Here is a 15,431-nt window from a genome sequence, read left to right on the forward strand (position 1 = left end):
CCATTTACTGCCAAGTGTATCCCATTTACACGTGACAGAAGTGCAGCAGTACTGGTATTGATAAATCTGCTCTGAATTCCCTCATTCATTTCACGCTCCATAAAAAGATTAGGAAATAGTGAAAAGTCCATCTCAGTTTATGAAAGCCTCTGATGGCGTCCTCAAATGTCTTTCTTTCTTCAATCAACAGCGCAAACTACCAACTATGTTCAGTGTTCTTTTACATAACACAAAGATAAGAAGCAGATTTTCACCACTAAGAAGCTGAAACTATTTAAAAAATAAATTAGTGCTGTCAGCGTTAATCTCGTTAAAATGACGTTAACACCATGACCGCATTAACAATGCAAACCTTATCAAGTTAACATGGATTGCCCCGTGTTGCATGTTGACGTTGGCACGGTTAGCTCGTTAACCCGTTAGCGCCGTGCAGCCCCTCACAAGGGGCGGTCTGCATTTGCTCGCTTAACGGAGAATTGCCGCGTTAATGCAGTTATGGTGTTAACGTCATTTTAACGAGATTAACGCTGACAGCACAAAAATAATTACAAATCCAATAAATGTCTACTGACTTTGTTTTAGTTTACATGAAAAATGACAAAAACATTAACCGGAAACAGTACAGAGATGGACAATTAATCAGTTTCATCACAATCACGACAAACAAAATAACTGACTTATGTCAGCGCGGGCGTGCAGCTAGTATAGTGAATGGAAAGACAACAACAACAACATGTGACTAATGCAAATGACTGTTTCTCTGGTGTTTTTTTTATTAGTGTTGTTTGAATACTTTCCCCTGGAATGTCACATGGCTTCTAAGAACCGGGCCCCCTGTCTCAAATTACTAAAACACAAAAAGTCAATACTCCTGTGGGGTTTAGGATAGCTAAACATCAGCATCTTTGAAGACGCCATTATGAGCTAAGCAGGCAAAAGGCTGATAGAAAGAAAATACTGCTACATTGTTTGCTTTTGGTGACAGTGTCTGTCTGCGAGTTATTCCAGGTTACACTTAAGGCAAAGCTGCTCCAAATATGGCCCTGACATGTCATTGCTCCATTCTTTCCTTAGTCCCAGCGCTAACCACATCTGTCATATAAACAGTCTGCAACTTGGCAGATGACAAAAACCAAAACAACAGAGTTGGAACTAGACAAAAAAAAAAGGAAAGTATGACTCATCTGGCCAATAAAAAGCCAACAGCTGAGGAAGCAGAGTTTACTTTTAGGGTAAACAACTGAAAGAAAAATCTAGATTTGGACATCTTGATAAGAGAGTGAGGAAAGTACAGCAAATTACTAATTTTCCCTCATTTATACGAATTACACAGGAAATTAGGTTAGGTACTAAAAAAACTGAGCATAAAACTATCACGAGAGAAGGAATGTGGGACAGACTGTGTCTGAGGACTGAAACTAAAGGGCAATGCAACCTTTTATTTGTAACAAGAAGAAACATTTAATTTATGTAAATGTGTTTTTATTCTGTATTCAATAATGCAGAGTTCTCTGGAGAGTAACAAAACAAGGAAACGTATTTATTTCCTCAATAAACTGGGAACATTTTCCTCTTTTAAAGCAACAATGGCAGCACAAGGTCTAGGTAACGGAAGGAAAATGATCTTTCACGATTGTTCATTGAATGTTTAAAGTATCTACGTCACCAGAAACTCCCAACGACTGACCTCAGCGTGCTCTTCCTGCAGATTTCTCTCTAAATCCCCTGAATCAGCAGCGCTCACTTCAAAAATGCATGAAGGAGCCGATAATCTGCTCAGTCCTCTACTCAAAGTTAAACACAGTCAGCAACATTTCATAGAGTAAACTGGGACCAGGCAAATTAAAATGTCCTTGACCAACACATCCAGCTCCAGGTACTCAAAGTAGGTTTGGAAAAGTAAAGGCCTTTATTTTATTACTGCTGGCAGTTGTTCAAATTTCCGTAAAATTATAGTGTAAAACTTTGTTGCTACAAAAATCTCCAATGGCACACAAGTCCTCTGCCACCTGGGGCTTCCTCTGACCCCCATCAGCACCCGTAGACATCCCACAGTGGAAGCAAGCTGCCAGGGACTGATAACTGTATATGTGAGATGGGCTTAATGGACAAGAACACCTTCTTACTTACTTTCTTTTTGGATTTTCATGTAAAATATTTAAAGTAGAAAGGCTGCCGTAAAAAGATCAAACAATAATTAACAAAGTGATTTACGGTGAGTTGATGGGGATTAGAAAATGATTGTAATTTTTAATTTTTTTTGTTTTAACCATAATCAAGCTCTAATATAAACTCTGGGGTTATTTTAGCATGTGGAAGATAACACCATCATAAACCTCATCACAATAATGATAAAGTTTCCATTAACAGTTTGGACCACTGCCATTCCCAGTGTCTATTCATTCATTTAAACGACAGAAGATGTTGAAAGGTGGATATGACGAGACGGTTGCTCCACTGACGTCTATATTTAGGCTGAGAGAGCAGGACCGACCATCATGAGGAAAATATGGATTCATAACTTTTCATCGCACTAAAACATTACAGACACACCAATATGAGCCATCACTAATCGTAACTTCATCACAATTCATTGCAGGGCTCGCAAAATCGCTAGCCCGATGTCCCGGAGCTAGCGATATCTCCGGTCGGGCGACCAAAATCTATCTCAGCCCCGCCCATCGGGCCATCATATAGCCCGACGGGCGGGGCTGAGATAGATTTTGGTGATTTTGCGAGCCCTGCATTGGTGTTACAAATAAGCACCCACAGGTTCTCAAAGTACTGGATAACTGGTGCACACTTCTAAAAATTGAAGGAAATCTAGTTTAAGTAGAACCATTTTCCTCAAAGAATGGCTAAAACAATTAATCCGTTATAAAATACAGTAAATAAAACATGTTTCCTGACAGCTGACAAATCACCGTTTCCCTAAATGTCAGCAATCAAATAAGCGAGTCTTCATTTGTTTCAGTAAGACTTTCAGCAAACAAGCAAAAAAGCATATCCCGCTTTGTCTAAATGTTGCATTATCATTACTTATAATCCAATGGTGAAAATTAGCACTGCTGTAAGCCTTCCAGACTTGTCAAATCCTGTCTGAGAGATTATACTGAGCAGTGTCTGTCAATATTTTTGCAATCTTATGGATATATTTCTCAAACAGGCCTTCCTGGATCGCGCTTCATACGCCTGCAGCGATACGCCCACACCAGCACAGACCTGCGCATGTTTTGATCTGCAGTTCTGCTTCCTGTCACGGTGCCCTCTATACTCAAGGAAAAAACATGGATCCGATGTGGGGCAACATTTTTGGCTTTCGCCTTGTACAGCAGGTCTTCTGTAAAACCAACAAAGGATTAGAAGAAGACTGGAGCGTCACCTTCCGTCACGTGTGTGCGTGTTCATGCCAAAATGTGCGACATGGGCGAAGAGACTCACAGCCCAACTATGCACCAGCTGTTAGGAAATCCTGACACTCCTCCCCAGCCACACCCCAAACACAAAGCATGTCTGTGTGAGAGAGAGCAGGGGGAGGTGTGGGAAAAGAGTAACAAATTAAAATAAAAATGATAGATTAAAAAATAAAACAAAAATATATATTTTAAAAAAAAACTTCTACAGCAGAAAATTCTAAACGTTTGCTCGGTGTCCATCTGGCTGAAATAAAAAAAAGTGGATATAATTTTAAAAAAAAAAAGAAAGTGGGAAGACGGTGACTCTGCACATCTACAAGGTGACAACAAAACAGGAAACTCTGCTTAGTCATGTCCCCTTTAAATGACAGAAGATGTTGAAAGGTGGATATGACGAGATGGTTGCTCCACTGACGGCTATATTTAGGCTGAGAGAGCAGAACAGACCATCATGAGGAAAATATGCATTCAGTTTTAATGCTGTAGGACAGCATGCAACAGCCCCTCTGTAGTCATCCACAATATCTTAACTTGGGTTGGGGCAAACACACGATATTGCCTGTATGTCACTCGGCTAATTTCACAGAAATTTTTGTTGCTGTTAAGTTTTGTCTGTAAGCAAGTAATTACCAACTGTTAGCAAGGATAATCCTGGATAATCCGCCTTTTTGACTCTCAGAATGACCATAATTTACAAATGTTACTAGTACGTGACCTGAATATAGCAATTTAGCCCATAAAGTCAATGTATGTAAGATCAGTTTTCCGATAAACTTCTACACAAGGGGAAGTGTTTTTGCAAACCACAGGAGTCTAAATATCTAAAAGCAGGAAAAGTCTCCATGTTCACTGCAGGTTTCAGAAACTCAGCTTTGATCAGGACTATTCATTTGCGTGTGGATGCTGATAAGTCTGTATTGAGTCAACATTGCTCTCTAATTTCTTAAAAATAAACAGCCAAAACAGCCGATCCACTGGACAGTGCTGCTCTCTACTCCCAAAAAATTTTAAAAGAATAACAATAACAAGGCTGACACATTCATTTTTATTGTTAGGGGTGCTAGGGTAAATATTTCCTTCACGACTGCAATAAATACGCAGATTCAAACACACCCAGATTGAGATAAACGCTGGCACTTTTTGCACAACACCCCATGTTTCTTTTCACAACCAAATAAAACCTTATAAACACTTGAATCAGGGCAGAGCAGTCGAGGCCTTTCTGTTCCTTCGCATTGTTTTCATTCTGGGCTGCAGAGCACAGCCCCGCCCTCTGGCACTTCAAAAGAACAGGGAATCCCCACCCATCCCATGTCGTATGAGCACACACAGACGAAGAGAGGGAGGAGGAGGAAGAGGAGAAGAGAGCCACTGGGACATGGAGGGAAACAGTTACACTGCAAATGCAGCAGCTTCCTATGTCTGTGTTTTGAAAGGCAGAATGCAGTCGGGCTGCATTAAACCAGGTCACTGGAACATTGGACTAAGAAGAGAAGACGTTTGGCTGAAATTTTCCACAACGTTCATACTCATGGTCCCACCCAGGAATTACCCAACACAGCCATGTTCGTCTGACTCAAACCGAACCACAAATCATAACCATGGTTCCAACCTCCATAAAAAAAGCCAAATATAACCAGAGTACTGCACAGAATATAAAAATCATACCATTAGTCATGCAAACTAATTCCTTCTCATTACAGTCTGACATGTAAGCAACCCCGCAGCCATCTCATAACAACCTGTTTCACAAGCTTCCAGTTGATAGTAGTGTAGGTTGTTTTACGAAACTAAAGCATAGACTCGAAAAAGAGATGGTACACGTCTCATATCAGCTTCTCGTCTCTGGCTCTCTGTTAATTGCATTTACAATCTTTCTCTTGAAAGTCCTGAATTGCCAGGTTCCATCGCTTCTTGAAGACCAAGCACCGTGTTTTACAAAGAGTGAAGGCTGACTTGTGGTTTCCTAAATTGTTCAAAAGGAGAAAACCTTTCCGCTATCCGACGTCTCTTCCTTGGATCCAGCTCACAGTTTGGATTCAGGACACAGACACGCTCTCTCTGCTTTTAAGAATGAGCTTAAAACTGGTGAGCGTGGAACCGGGTTTTAGTTGTGCTGCTGCAGGCTCAGTTTGCTGGATGACACACTCAACATTTGTCCTGCACGCCCCTCTTTTTCACTCCCAGTCATGTACACGCCACCATTTCACATCATTAACTTGTGCCTGTTCTCTCCAGTTCTTGTAGTTGTTCACCGTCTCTCTTTGCTCCTCTTCTCTGGCTTCAATTGGTCATGACCCTGATAGTTTAACAGCTTCACTCAAAGACTTAAACGATCTTTGATCATGTGGTTTACCTTCACTAGGCTGTGCACCATAAAATACCGTCTTCTGCCATGAAACTGGCTGCACAGATGTATTTGCTTCTACAGCTACATCAGTTTAAGACTTAAAAAAAAAGAAAAATAACAATTTTCTCCAAGTGCACATCTCTTTTCAGCTCAGTCATTTTCTGAAGCCTCTGTTCCCCATCCACGACTCCACATTACAGCTGGTATGTGGATTCAAACACCAGAAGATGACACAAATTATCTACTTGATGTTCTCATGGAAAATGGACACATGAGCTTTTAGTCGGTACTCAGTAACAACCCCACCTGCTGGATTTCATTTGTGTGTTTTGATTCCTACAGGCTTCACCTTTGCCCCACTGCTATTCACGTTGGTCAGCTTAAATGTAATAAATCAATCAAATCAGGAGTGCAAAACTCAACTCTTCGGTGTCAAACACTCAGACTGCTCTTTACACTTAGTTACACACAGTTGGCTTTCCTACTCTTTGCTATGTGTGCTGTCAAACACAGGGGGATATTTTTAATATGGTTAAACACAGAAAAGTCACTTGCTATTATCCCTGCTGTTTTTCCATCACATAAACAGTGACTCCACCAACCATTATTTCTAGACTTATTTTCCTGGTTCATGGTTTATACTGTAACATATACCAAATACCAGTGTGAAATAGTGGGATTAAGTCAAAAATATCAAGTTAAGAGTGTAAAACTGCCACACATGAAATTATGGAATCATCAACTGTTTTGCATGTTGGCTTGAAAAAAAGCTTTTTTTTGTTATTTTAAATACTTAATCAATTATGGCAGTCAGCCAATCAGAGGAAAGCATGATTCAAATCAAAACACATAACGCACATTATCAGCTTGGTATGCAGAGGTCCGAGTCTGACACTCAAATATCAGCTCTGTCTTTATCTCCACAGGAATTTGGTTCGCCTGTCCTAAACCTCCAGCCTGTCGGTTTACCACCCTGACCTAATTTCTTTGCTGTAGCGACAGGCATTTCAAACCTCTCCTTCGATCACCGCGCTCATCTTAAAAGCAGCCAGCAGTAGTCTGAACTTTTGATGCCTGTGTTTGAGGTCAACCCCTTTTGATTGTCATGTGATTAAAGACCATAAGCTGGCTGCTAAATAATAATACAGTATTTTAGCAGGGCCTGGTGGCAGGATCATGTTGAAGTAATTTTGCTGAATGATTTCTGAATGATGCTGTCCAGGAAAAAACAAATAAATAAATTTATCGTGCCTTATAACATTCAGTAATCACATTCAAAGCTTTACAGGCTGCAGACTGTGAAAAGCAAAGCAAAGATAAGCAGCGCAAGAACAAACCATCTGATTTTCCAGCTTATGTGGATGAAGAGATTACAGGACAATGGAGTACTAAGACTCTGCACAAAAATGTGGTTTCTTTCAAAAGCACACATGATAGTATTGTTGCATCAGTCTAGTACTGTCGTATCACTTCATGCCATTGTTTACATTCACAGTGGATGACAAAAATGCCTTTTTTCATCTTACAGGTTTTCTATAGTAAAGATATACGAGCCATGAACCTTGAATGATAATTAGGTTACCATAAGTTTTTTGAGTGTTTATTAAGAAGTCTGCGCCATTGTTAAATTTAGACCTCAATCACTAATGTCTTATTCCATCTTACATGTTTAGTAGCATTTTAGATAATCAGATGAGCCGTTGTGAGCGTGCTGTGGTCAGAGTGGGACGTAAAAATTTCCTTTTAACAGGAAAAACCTCCAACAGAACCAGGCTCACGGAAAGCAGCGATTTACTGGAACCAGTTGGGGGTGGAGGAGGACAAAAAAAAAAACCCCAACAAACTAATCAGACAATTTAACCAACATCACCCAGCTGGACATTGACATCTTAAAGAAACTAAAAAAAGGTAAAGTGGTCTAAGTTAAAACTAGCTAGAACTCCGAGCCAGCTGCAGAACAACAGCCTCAAATGAAAGGGGTCTATATCCTGCTATTTGATCAATTTACAAACACTGATGTAACACTGTTGTAAGTTTAATAACTAAGTTTGTTATGAGAATATTTTGGATTGAATCAAAGTTTATTCTATGTGCTGGGAGTTATTCAATATTGCACAACAGAATATAAAAGGGTGAGTATTTGTTTGAAATAGCTGGTAATGCTTATATCACATGTAAACTGTACACATCCTCATAGGAGTCAAGCGCAGTTGTCAGAGTAAGTTGAAAGAGTAAGTTTACTGTACTGGAAGTACATAATTATAAATCTTGAATTTTCTTCTTAACTTTTGCTTCCTATCGACATCGGCCTCTAAAATCCAGTCTCACTCAGAGTCTTGACTCTGAGTTAAATTCTGCTGTAAACTCCAAAAGCCCTGATACAACAGATACATCTTTTTGTTCCAACAATGCTGAGAGAACAAGGTGAACAGTGTTGGTTTGTCTTCAGAAAGATAAAACTGTAGCATTATCCTCCGGCATTCTTGGCCTGCTAACTATGAGCTGGTGCCCACACTGCCTATCAAGCCTCATTCCAGGCATATTTCTTGAGAGGGTGAGAAATAGTAGACAAGTAGCTCCAACAAAATCTATACTTCACAGATGATCACAGCTAGTTTACTGACTATTAAATTAATGCATTACTGAGGTTCAGGTTTGCTGTTTTTGTAAAAACAATGATTAACAAAGAACACTCAGACTTCTTAAATGTGAAGATTTGACACATTTTTCCAATATCCATGTTTTGTTGTGTTGGTTAGACAAAGTAAGCAATGTGAATATATCAACTTCAGCTTTGAGAAGGCCATTCTATGTACTAACTAAATAATCTCTAGTTGCAGCCCTACTTAAATAACCAAGAGTTCACGTTATCTTTGCTCCTGTGTGCCTTTCTGAAGCTTTGCTTTCAAAGCATGGGAGGCAGAGCCTTCAGTTACCAGTTATCAGTTCCTCTTTGGAACCAACTCCCAGTTTGGATTTGGGAGACAGACACCCTTTAGATTTTTTAAGAATAGGTTTGAAACTTTTTGATGAAGTTTATAGTTGAGGCTGAACCAAGTCACCCTGAATTATCACTTATTTATGCTACGATAGGCTTGGGCTGATGCAGGACTTGCCTGTCTGACAGAAATACTTGAACAAATTAACAATTAATCAACTCAAAAAGAAACCACCCATGTTTCTAGTTTCTTACATGCCCAGATTTTGGTCTGCTGCTTAAGTAATGCAGTCTGAAGATTGTTGTCCTTTGAGAAAAGAACAACCTAAGAAAACTGTTTCACTTTTTCCTCTATGTCGTCTCAGGACTTACAGTGAGCTCCTAATCATTTAGTTTGGAGGTTAATGTGACATAGGTGACGTAGATAAACTATCTTGTATGACAGGCAGTGACAGACCGTGTCTGTTTCAGAGGTCAAAGTTCACAGCTGATTATATCCCACTGTTGCCGATTATCACTGGGACATATAAATACTTTAAAATCCTTTCACTGGTTTCACATTTTCTTCTTAAACACAAAGTTACTTAAAGGTTCCACAGTGTCACACAGAGAAAACATGCGGTTTCCACACAGCTGCTCTAGTCCACTGATCTTTCTGCGTGCAGGTAAGCTTTTATTTTTCACCTACTGTTATTGCCATTGCTGGGCATCATTTTTGTGTGATAATGGATGTGTTGATGGATTGCTCTGTGACGGGAGGGGGGCCGTGTTTGGGTCTGCCTGGCATCCTGCCATCCACTCAGCCTCTTACAGTTTCTACTCTGGCATCATCATCGATAATAGTAAATGTGACAGCAAAATGGAAGCCTCTTCATTACAGTGTCAGCGGGTTTCAAATCACAGAAGCCTTGGAAAGGATGGCTGATGAATTGTGCAGTTTGCAAGTGTGGAAAAACACAGGTATACAGTGTGACCGTTTGTTACTGTTAACAATAAGTGACAGCTATTAATCTGTTAATCTGTTATTATAAACAAAACAGGGTTGAAGAATTGGATGAAAGCTTTAGTATTTATTGGACAATTCCTTTGTGTTATTTTTGTACCTCCTTCATACTTTAACACACAAAGAAGGATACGCCTCATTTCTTTTTGTTGTATTAAAGGAGAAAGGAAGGCTGTACACAGACAAGATTGGAGCTTATCTTCATGCAGAACTATTAATAGTGAACGTAGTATTGCAACTACCGCTACTACTTTCTGAGCTAACAAGGGATCCTTGAGCCCAAGCTAGGTAAGTCAGTCACGGTCTGCTAGCATAACGTTTGGACACAAGAGCTTTTGTATCTGAAAAATGAAGCTAATGTAAAAAGTCCCTTAATATGCATTCTCATGGCCAGCAGGGGTTGAGTCCTCTGGTTGCACAAGTCTAATTGTACAGAGGTCTATGGGAAGGCATGAATTTGGCTCAGTTGATCGATGATCTCAGTAAACACATTTCTAATAAGTTTATGCTCTCATTTAATACAACGTGACACTTTTTTGTTAATCATTTCCCCCAGTCAAAACGAGGGAAAGTCAAAAAGAAGGATTGATAAGTCATAAGGATGAGCATGCAGTGCAGAGATCTATCAAGTCCTCATCAGGATTCAAAGACATACACCAAGGTGCTCAATATGCTAATCAGGCCATTGATTTTTTTCTTAGAAAAATCAGTGGCCCTATAAGTATCTCTTTTCTGTCGTTGTTTTCCCAACATCTCACCAACGAGTAGTTACAAAAAGCTTTCCTCCTCCTTGAGCCTTGTCCTACCAGAGAGTATTTCCTGTTAAAGAGAGGTTCTTCCTCTTCATCATCGCCAAGTTCTTGCTCACAGGGTCTCATCAGATTGTTGCCCATCTAATATTTTGGTTTTATCAGGATTTTATTCTAGCTCTATATAATAAAAATAGAACTGAACTGAAGTACATTATGACATTTTTAACCCGAAAGGATACTAGACGTCAGAAAGAACATGGACAAACTAGACAATCAATTAAAACAAAAATGATATTCTCTCAACATTATGACCACATAAAACGATGCTTTCATGTGACCTTCTGCAGTAAAGGAAATTACAGACCATGATATTACGTTTTTTATGGATTTCGTTAAGCTTGATAATGAGAAACGAAAGAAAAAGCATCATGGGAGAACACTGTGCTCTTAAGGATTATCTGCCACCTCGGGCCAAACGAACAAATTTGCAGAGTTCACATCGTTTCTCAGTTCTCATTGGAACCTGTGTGCACATGCCCAACACTAATCTCCATTCCTGGGAAATAGTACTGTCACATTTTATAAGCAAAGATCAAGTAAACGGAGAGAATGACAGCTATGTTAAAGACGTGCAGTCAGTCTGCCTCCTGCTTTTACACACTAATTTCGTAACAGACAAATACACTAAACATCTCAGGAATGAAGAGAGAAATTGAAAAATAGAACAGGTTTGATGACTCTCCTAAAAAGCTTCAGGGGCACACTGGGTTGTGAAGTCACACGTAGGAGATTAATTGGCTGACATCTCCAACTTCTTTGGACATTTAAAAACACTGAAATGAGCCTAATGCTGACTAAATCCTAGGACTGATGATCTGGACCGTCAACAAAAGGGCAGAATGTGACCTTTCCAGGGGCTATTTATGAGGCCAACATTAACAAGCAACAAAATTTGTTTTGCCCAGTCAGGGTATCAAATGTCAGACATGCTGCAGTCTGGATGCCATTTTGATCATTCCATGGACAATCTGAGAAATACTCCTGGAAGGTGATGCAACAAACAGCAAAAACAGACAATGTGTGCACAACCTGCCCTATATGTAGGTGATGTGCAGGACGCAGGAGACAACACAAAAAATGATGCCTTCATGAAGACCTAGCAGAGATTCAGCCAATAAAATCTATGCTATTTAGCAACTTTTATGCATTTTATTATTGATGCTCAGGAATTTAAGTGAAATTAAATTAAAATTTATGGCTAAAACTTCTGGTCAACCAATCTGCAATAAACTGCAGCAGTCTTTCCTATGAGAAAAACAAATGCCAATACCGTTGTACCATCTTGCATGCAAGACTTCCGAAAAAATCCCAAACATGGAAATTACAGGGCGTTTGTTTGATCCTTTAATTTGACTGGACATACAAGCATGTGAGCTGGGATGTCTGTCAAGTATTTTGAGTAGAGAAGCAAAAAGAACCCAAAACAAAACAAAACAAAAAAAATCAGTGGGCAGAGCTGCAGGGAAATTAGTCATCCATGTCAGCCATCTTGGCAGACATCCTATATTTGATGTTGACTGTGAGAACTCCTGAGAGAATAGGAAAGCAAATAAACCATAACAAGACTGTGATAATATACGGACTATAACAACACTGCGGTACATACCCATGGTGGCAGCTCTGTGGTTGGCACACTTTGCTTCACCGCTTTCTCCTCCTGCTGCAGGAATGCTAAGGCACGGTTTATCCTGTAGTCCTTGTTGCCATAGTTCTTCCTCCAGTAGAAAAGCATCGCAAGTCCAATCAGAACCCAGCTAAAGCTGAATTCAAAATATCCCAAGACGTAGATGGGAAATATGAGGGCAAAAGTCTTGGCAAAGTTAATCCACATTTGAGTGACATCTGTCAGGGATGATTGCTGCTCTTCGGCCAGCTCTTCTGGGGACAGAGGGGGGCCCATTGTACTTGTGGGGGTGTTAGGTGCTGCAATGGGCCCATTGGCTTTGGCACCCTGTCCCGCTGAACCGTCCATCTTGTTACTCATTTCCCCTCTGGAAAAACAGTAAATTACAGGAAAATGTTAGTGCTTATTCACACGCTACAGAAGCAGACAAAGCTCTAACTGTTTTTTTACTACAAAGAAAAGGCCTTGTGGCTGCAAGATTTCCATCTCCATAAACCAAATTCTAAGAGATGAATGCAGACACAGTTATGCCCAAAGGAATAAAACTTTAAGCTTGACAGTGTTACAAGAAACTGAGAAATGATCCCCTCAAATGAACACCAAGATTGCTATGTAGTCATCTCTTTTAATTAAGAATTGACTTTAGTATTTAAAACTGGATGAGAAATGTTGGTGAAATAAAAGAATCCAGTAATAACAACCACGATTTCTATGTCCAAAAGTAAACACTAGAAGGTTTTCGGACCAAGTATAAAAAGAGTAACATTTATTTTGATATAAAGCGCTGGTATATATATAAAAAAATGTCCAATTTAGTAGTAATAGGCCTTCTCCAGAGGATCCGTGTTGTCTTAATTCCCCTTCAACAAGCAGGCTGAACTAGCCTGGATGCAAATGACAGAAAAATACATTAAAGCTGCAAACTAATCCCCGTTAAACAAATCTGTACAAGACAAGAAAATCTTCTTCTTGGCCTGCAGTGTAAATCAATACAGACTACAGGCTAAGCTGTCGTTTATCTTTTTCTCTCGCACAAAACTCCCTTACAAAAATGCCATTTTTTGTCTCTGAGGAACAGGGGGAGAGTACGCCTTAGATAGAAACGAATTTATTACCTGTTGCAAAACAATTAGAGTCACTCTTTAATTCGGCATGTATTCATTGCATCTCCTCGCATTTCTACGGGAGTATTTCAACTTTGAAAAGTGCCTCACCCGTCCTCGCTTCAGCCTTGCGCTGCCAAAACACAGTGCAGTGGATAGCACCGACAAGTGTGAAGGCGTCATTAAAGTACACTCTTTACTGCTAAATGTGTTATTTTATGTGGCTATATGCGAGCCGAATAAAAGAGCATCAATGATTAAATCAGAGTGTACTTACACGATTCATAAAAACGTACATAACGTGACTGTTAAATAGTGCAAGTCTTAAATCCTCATTTCTTAGATGGAGTCTGACGCCCCAGAGTGACACGTATTAGGGCTAGGACTTCACCTACCAGTAATACGTGCATCAAACGCCAACGAAAAACAACTTCTTTTTCTTCGCTTACCGCCAAGGAAGCGTCACACTCACCGGTATCCACCTGCGACATTCGCTGCTCCTTGAAAAATGAACTAATAATCACTTTGTCAGCTTCGTCCACTACATGCCGAGCAGCTCAACTCTTTTTAACCCTGTTCGCCGTCAGCACATCCTACTGTGAGGGCGAGCAGTCCGCCTCAGCAAGCCTGCAGGAAACTGTCATCGCGGGAAAGAGGTCAGCCTCCTTCAGGGAGGGAGCTTCAAACCGCACAGCACAGCAGCAGACACGGGTGCCACCCGGTGGCGGAAAATCCACCACAGACGTCTTAAGAAAACTAGTTTTAAATGATAAGATTCAAGTTTGGAAAATAAAAATTTCAAACAGACTTAGTTTAGCATGTTGAGCTGACCATTTTACTTTCTCTATTTTCATAAATACAGTGCTCACAGATAAAGTGTTGCATTTTTTTGTCAGGTCAACACTGGTCTATCGTTGTATATATAGAGAAAAGTGATTATATATAAAATAGTGACTATAAAAGTGTCACATGCCTAATCTAGATTTAAAGCCCTCCTTGGCATCTCCTCCCAGGTCTAAGTCCAGCTCATAAATTCAACCATCAGGTATAACGTTATGTGGCTGCAAGAAGGAGGAGAAAAGTGAAAAGGCAACTAAACGGTGCCGACAACGCCACCTGGGGGTGGGGTTACCCCCCAGGAAATTTTAGATTAACCAGTGCAAAAGTTTTTACGAAGGTACACAGGTTTGTTATTGACAAAGACAGAGGCGTGGCAATCACTCATTTATTAAACAAAATAACTGAAAATTAAGTGGCAGACTACAAGACATTTAATTAAAACACCAGATATTGCTTAAAAACAACAAAATTCATTGATTAATGCAGTTAAAGACAGGCAACTCGGAGAGGCCAGGGAGGAGTGCCCAAGGGGTGCTACCGATTCGCACTGCAGTTCTCGCTGCAACTTAAATGCTCATATTCCGGTGTTTACCCTCAAGAGGAAACCTCACCAAAAGTGCTTAATCTCTCCCAACATACTGCAAACAAAACCTTTCTTGAGGGTTTCCTAGACTTAGTACCAGTCAGCTCAGCTATTAAGCAATGCAAAGGAGCAGCCAACTAGGCAAATCTTTCAACAAAACAGCAATAGTAGCTTGCAGAGCCAAAGAAGGAACTCAAATCCACTTAGAAACAGTTTCTATTTTATTAGTGTCTGTAGGCACACACAAATAACTTGAAAAAAGGAACACTGTTCCAACTTTACTTTGATGGCCCAGCACAACCTCCAAACAACTCACATGCTCCTCTACTGTAGAAAGAACACAATGACAATGGCAATAATAACTGACAGTGCTGGTCCCCAAATATTCTGTCCCTTAATTTCTGAAATGTACTCGGGGCATTACACAACTTAAAAAGGCATTCTATTCCACTCAAACAACCTAAATGAAATTCCAAATGCAGTCTTCATTTTGTCTTGCTCTGTGACGGGGTCTTGGTTATAGCCTGCTGCAAGGTCCAAAGTTGAAAACCAGCTGACACCTGACAAAGCATCAAGGGACTTGTCAATACTGGGTAAGAGGAAGGCATCCTTGTGGGGTACCCCCTAGTGTCAGAATACACAATGCATCTAGTGTTGTGTATGGGGCATAGCCGTGGACCAGTCAGGGAGCCCATGCTGATCCCCGTCCACAAACTAAAGTGCCACAATGATGTGAGCATGTCACAACTGGAACACGGAGCA

General features: G+C 40.2%; 1 protein-coding gene across 5 annotated transcripts in view; it reads right to left on the reverse strand.

Annotated features, from left to right (window-relative positions):
• Nucleotides 1-13,858, reverse strand: part of esyt2a (extended synaptotagmin-like protein 2a) — a 53,943-nt gene extending 40,085 nt beyond the window's left edge. For 3 of the 5 annotated variants that reach the window (XM_063461343.1, XM_063461342.1, XM_063461339.1), the window contains exons 1-2: nucleotides 13,719-13,858; nucleotides 12,126-12,510 (exon numbers count right to left, since the gene is read on the reverse strand). In XM_063461343.1, coding sequence (XP_063317413.1) covers nucleotides 12,126-12,503 — 378 coding nt within the window. In that variant the 5' untranslated portion in view covers nucleotides 12,504-12,510; nucleotides 13,719-13,858. Of the gene's footprint in view, nucleotides 1-12,125; nucleotides 12,511-13,641 lie in introns of all 5 variants that reach the window. The other 2 variants (XM_063461340.1, XM_063461341.1) reach the window with 2 other exon arrangements.
• Nucleotides 13,859-15,431: the final 1,573 nt, after the last annotated feature.

Source organism: Pelmatolapia mariae, linkage group LG18, assembly GCF_036321145.2.
Source record: "Pelmatolapia mariae isolate MD_Pm_ZW linkage group LG18, Pm_UMD_F_2, whole genome shotgun sequence".
NCBI classification, from domain to species: Eukaryota; Metazoa; Chordata; class Actinopteri; order Cichliformes; family Cichlidae; genus Pelmatolapia; species Pelmatolapia mariae.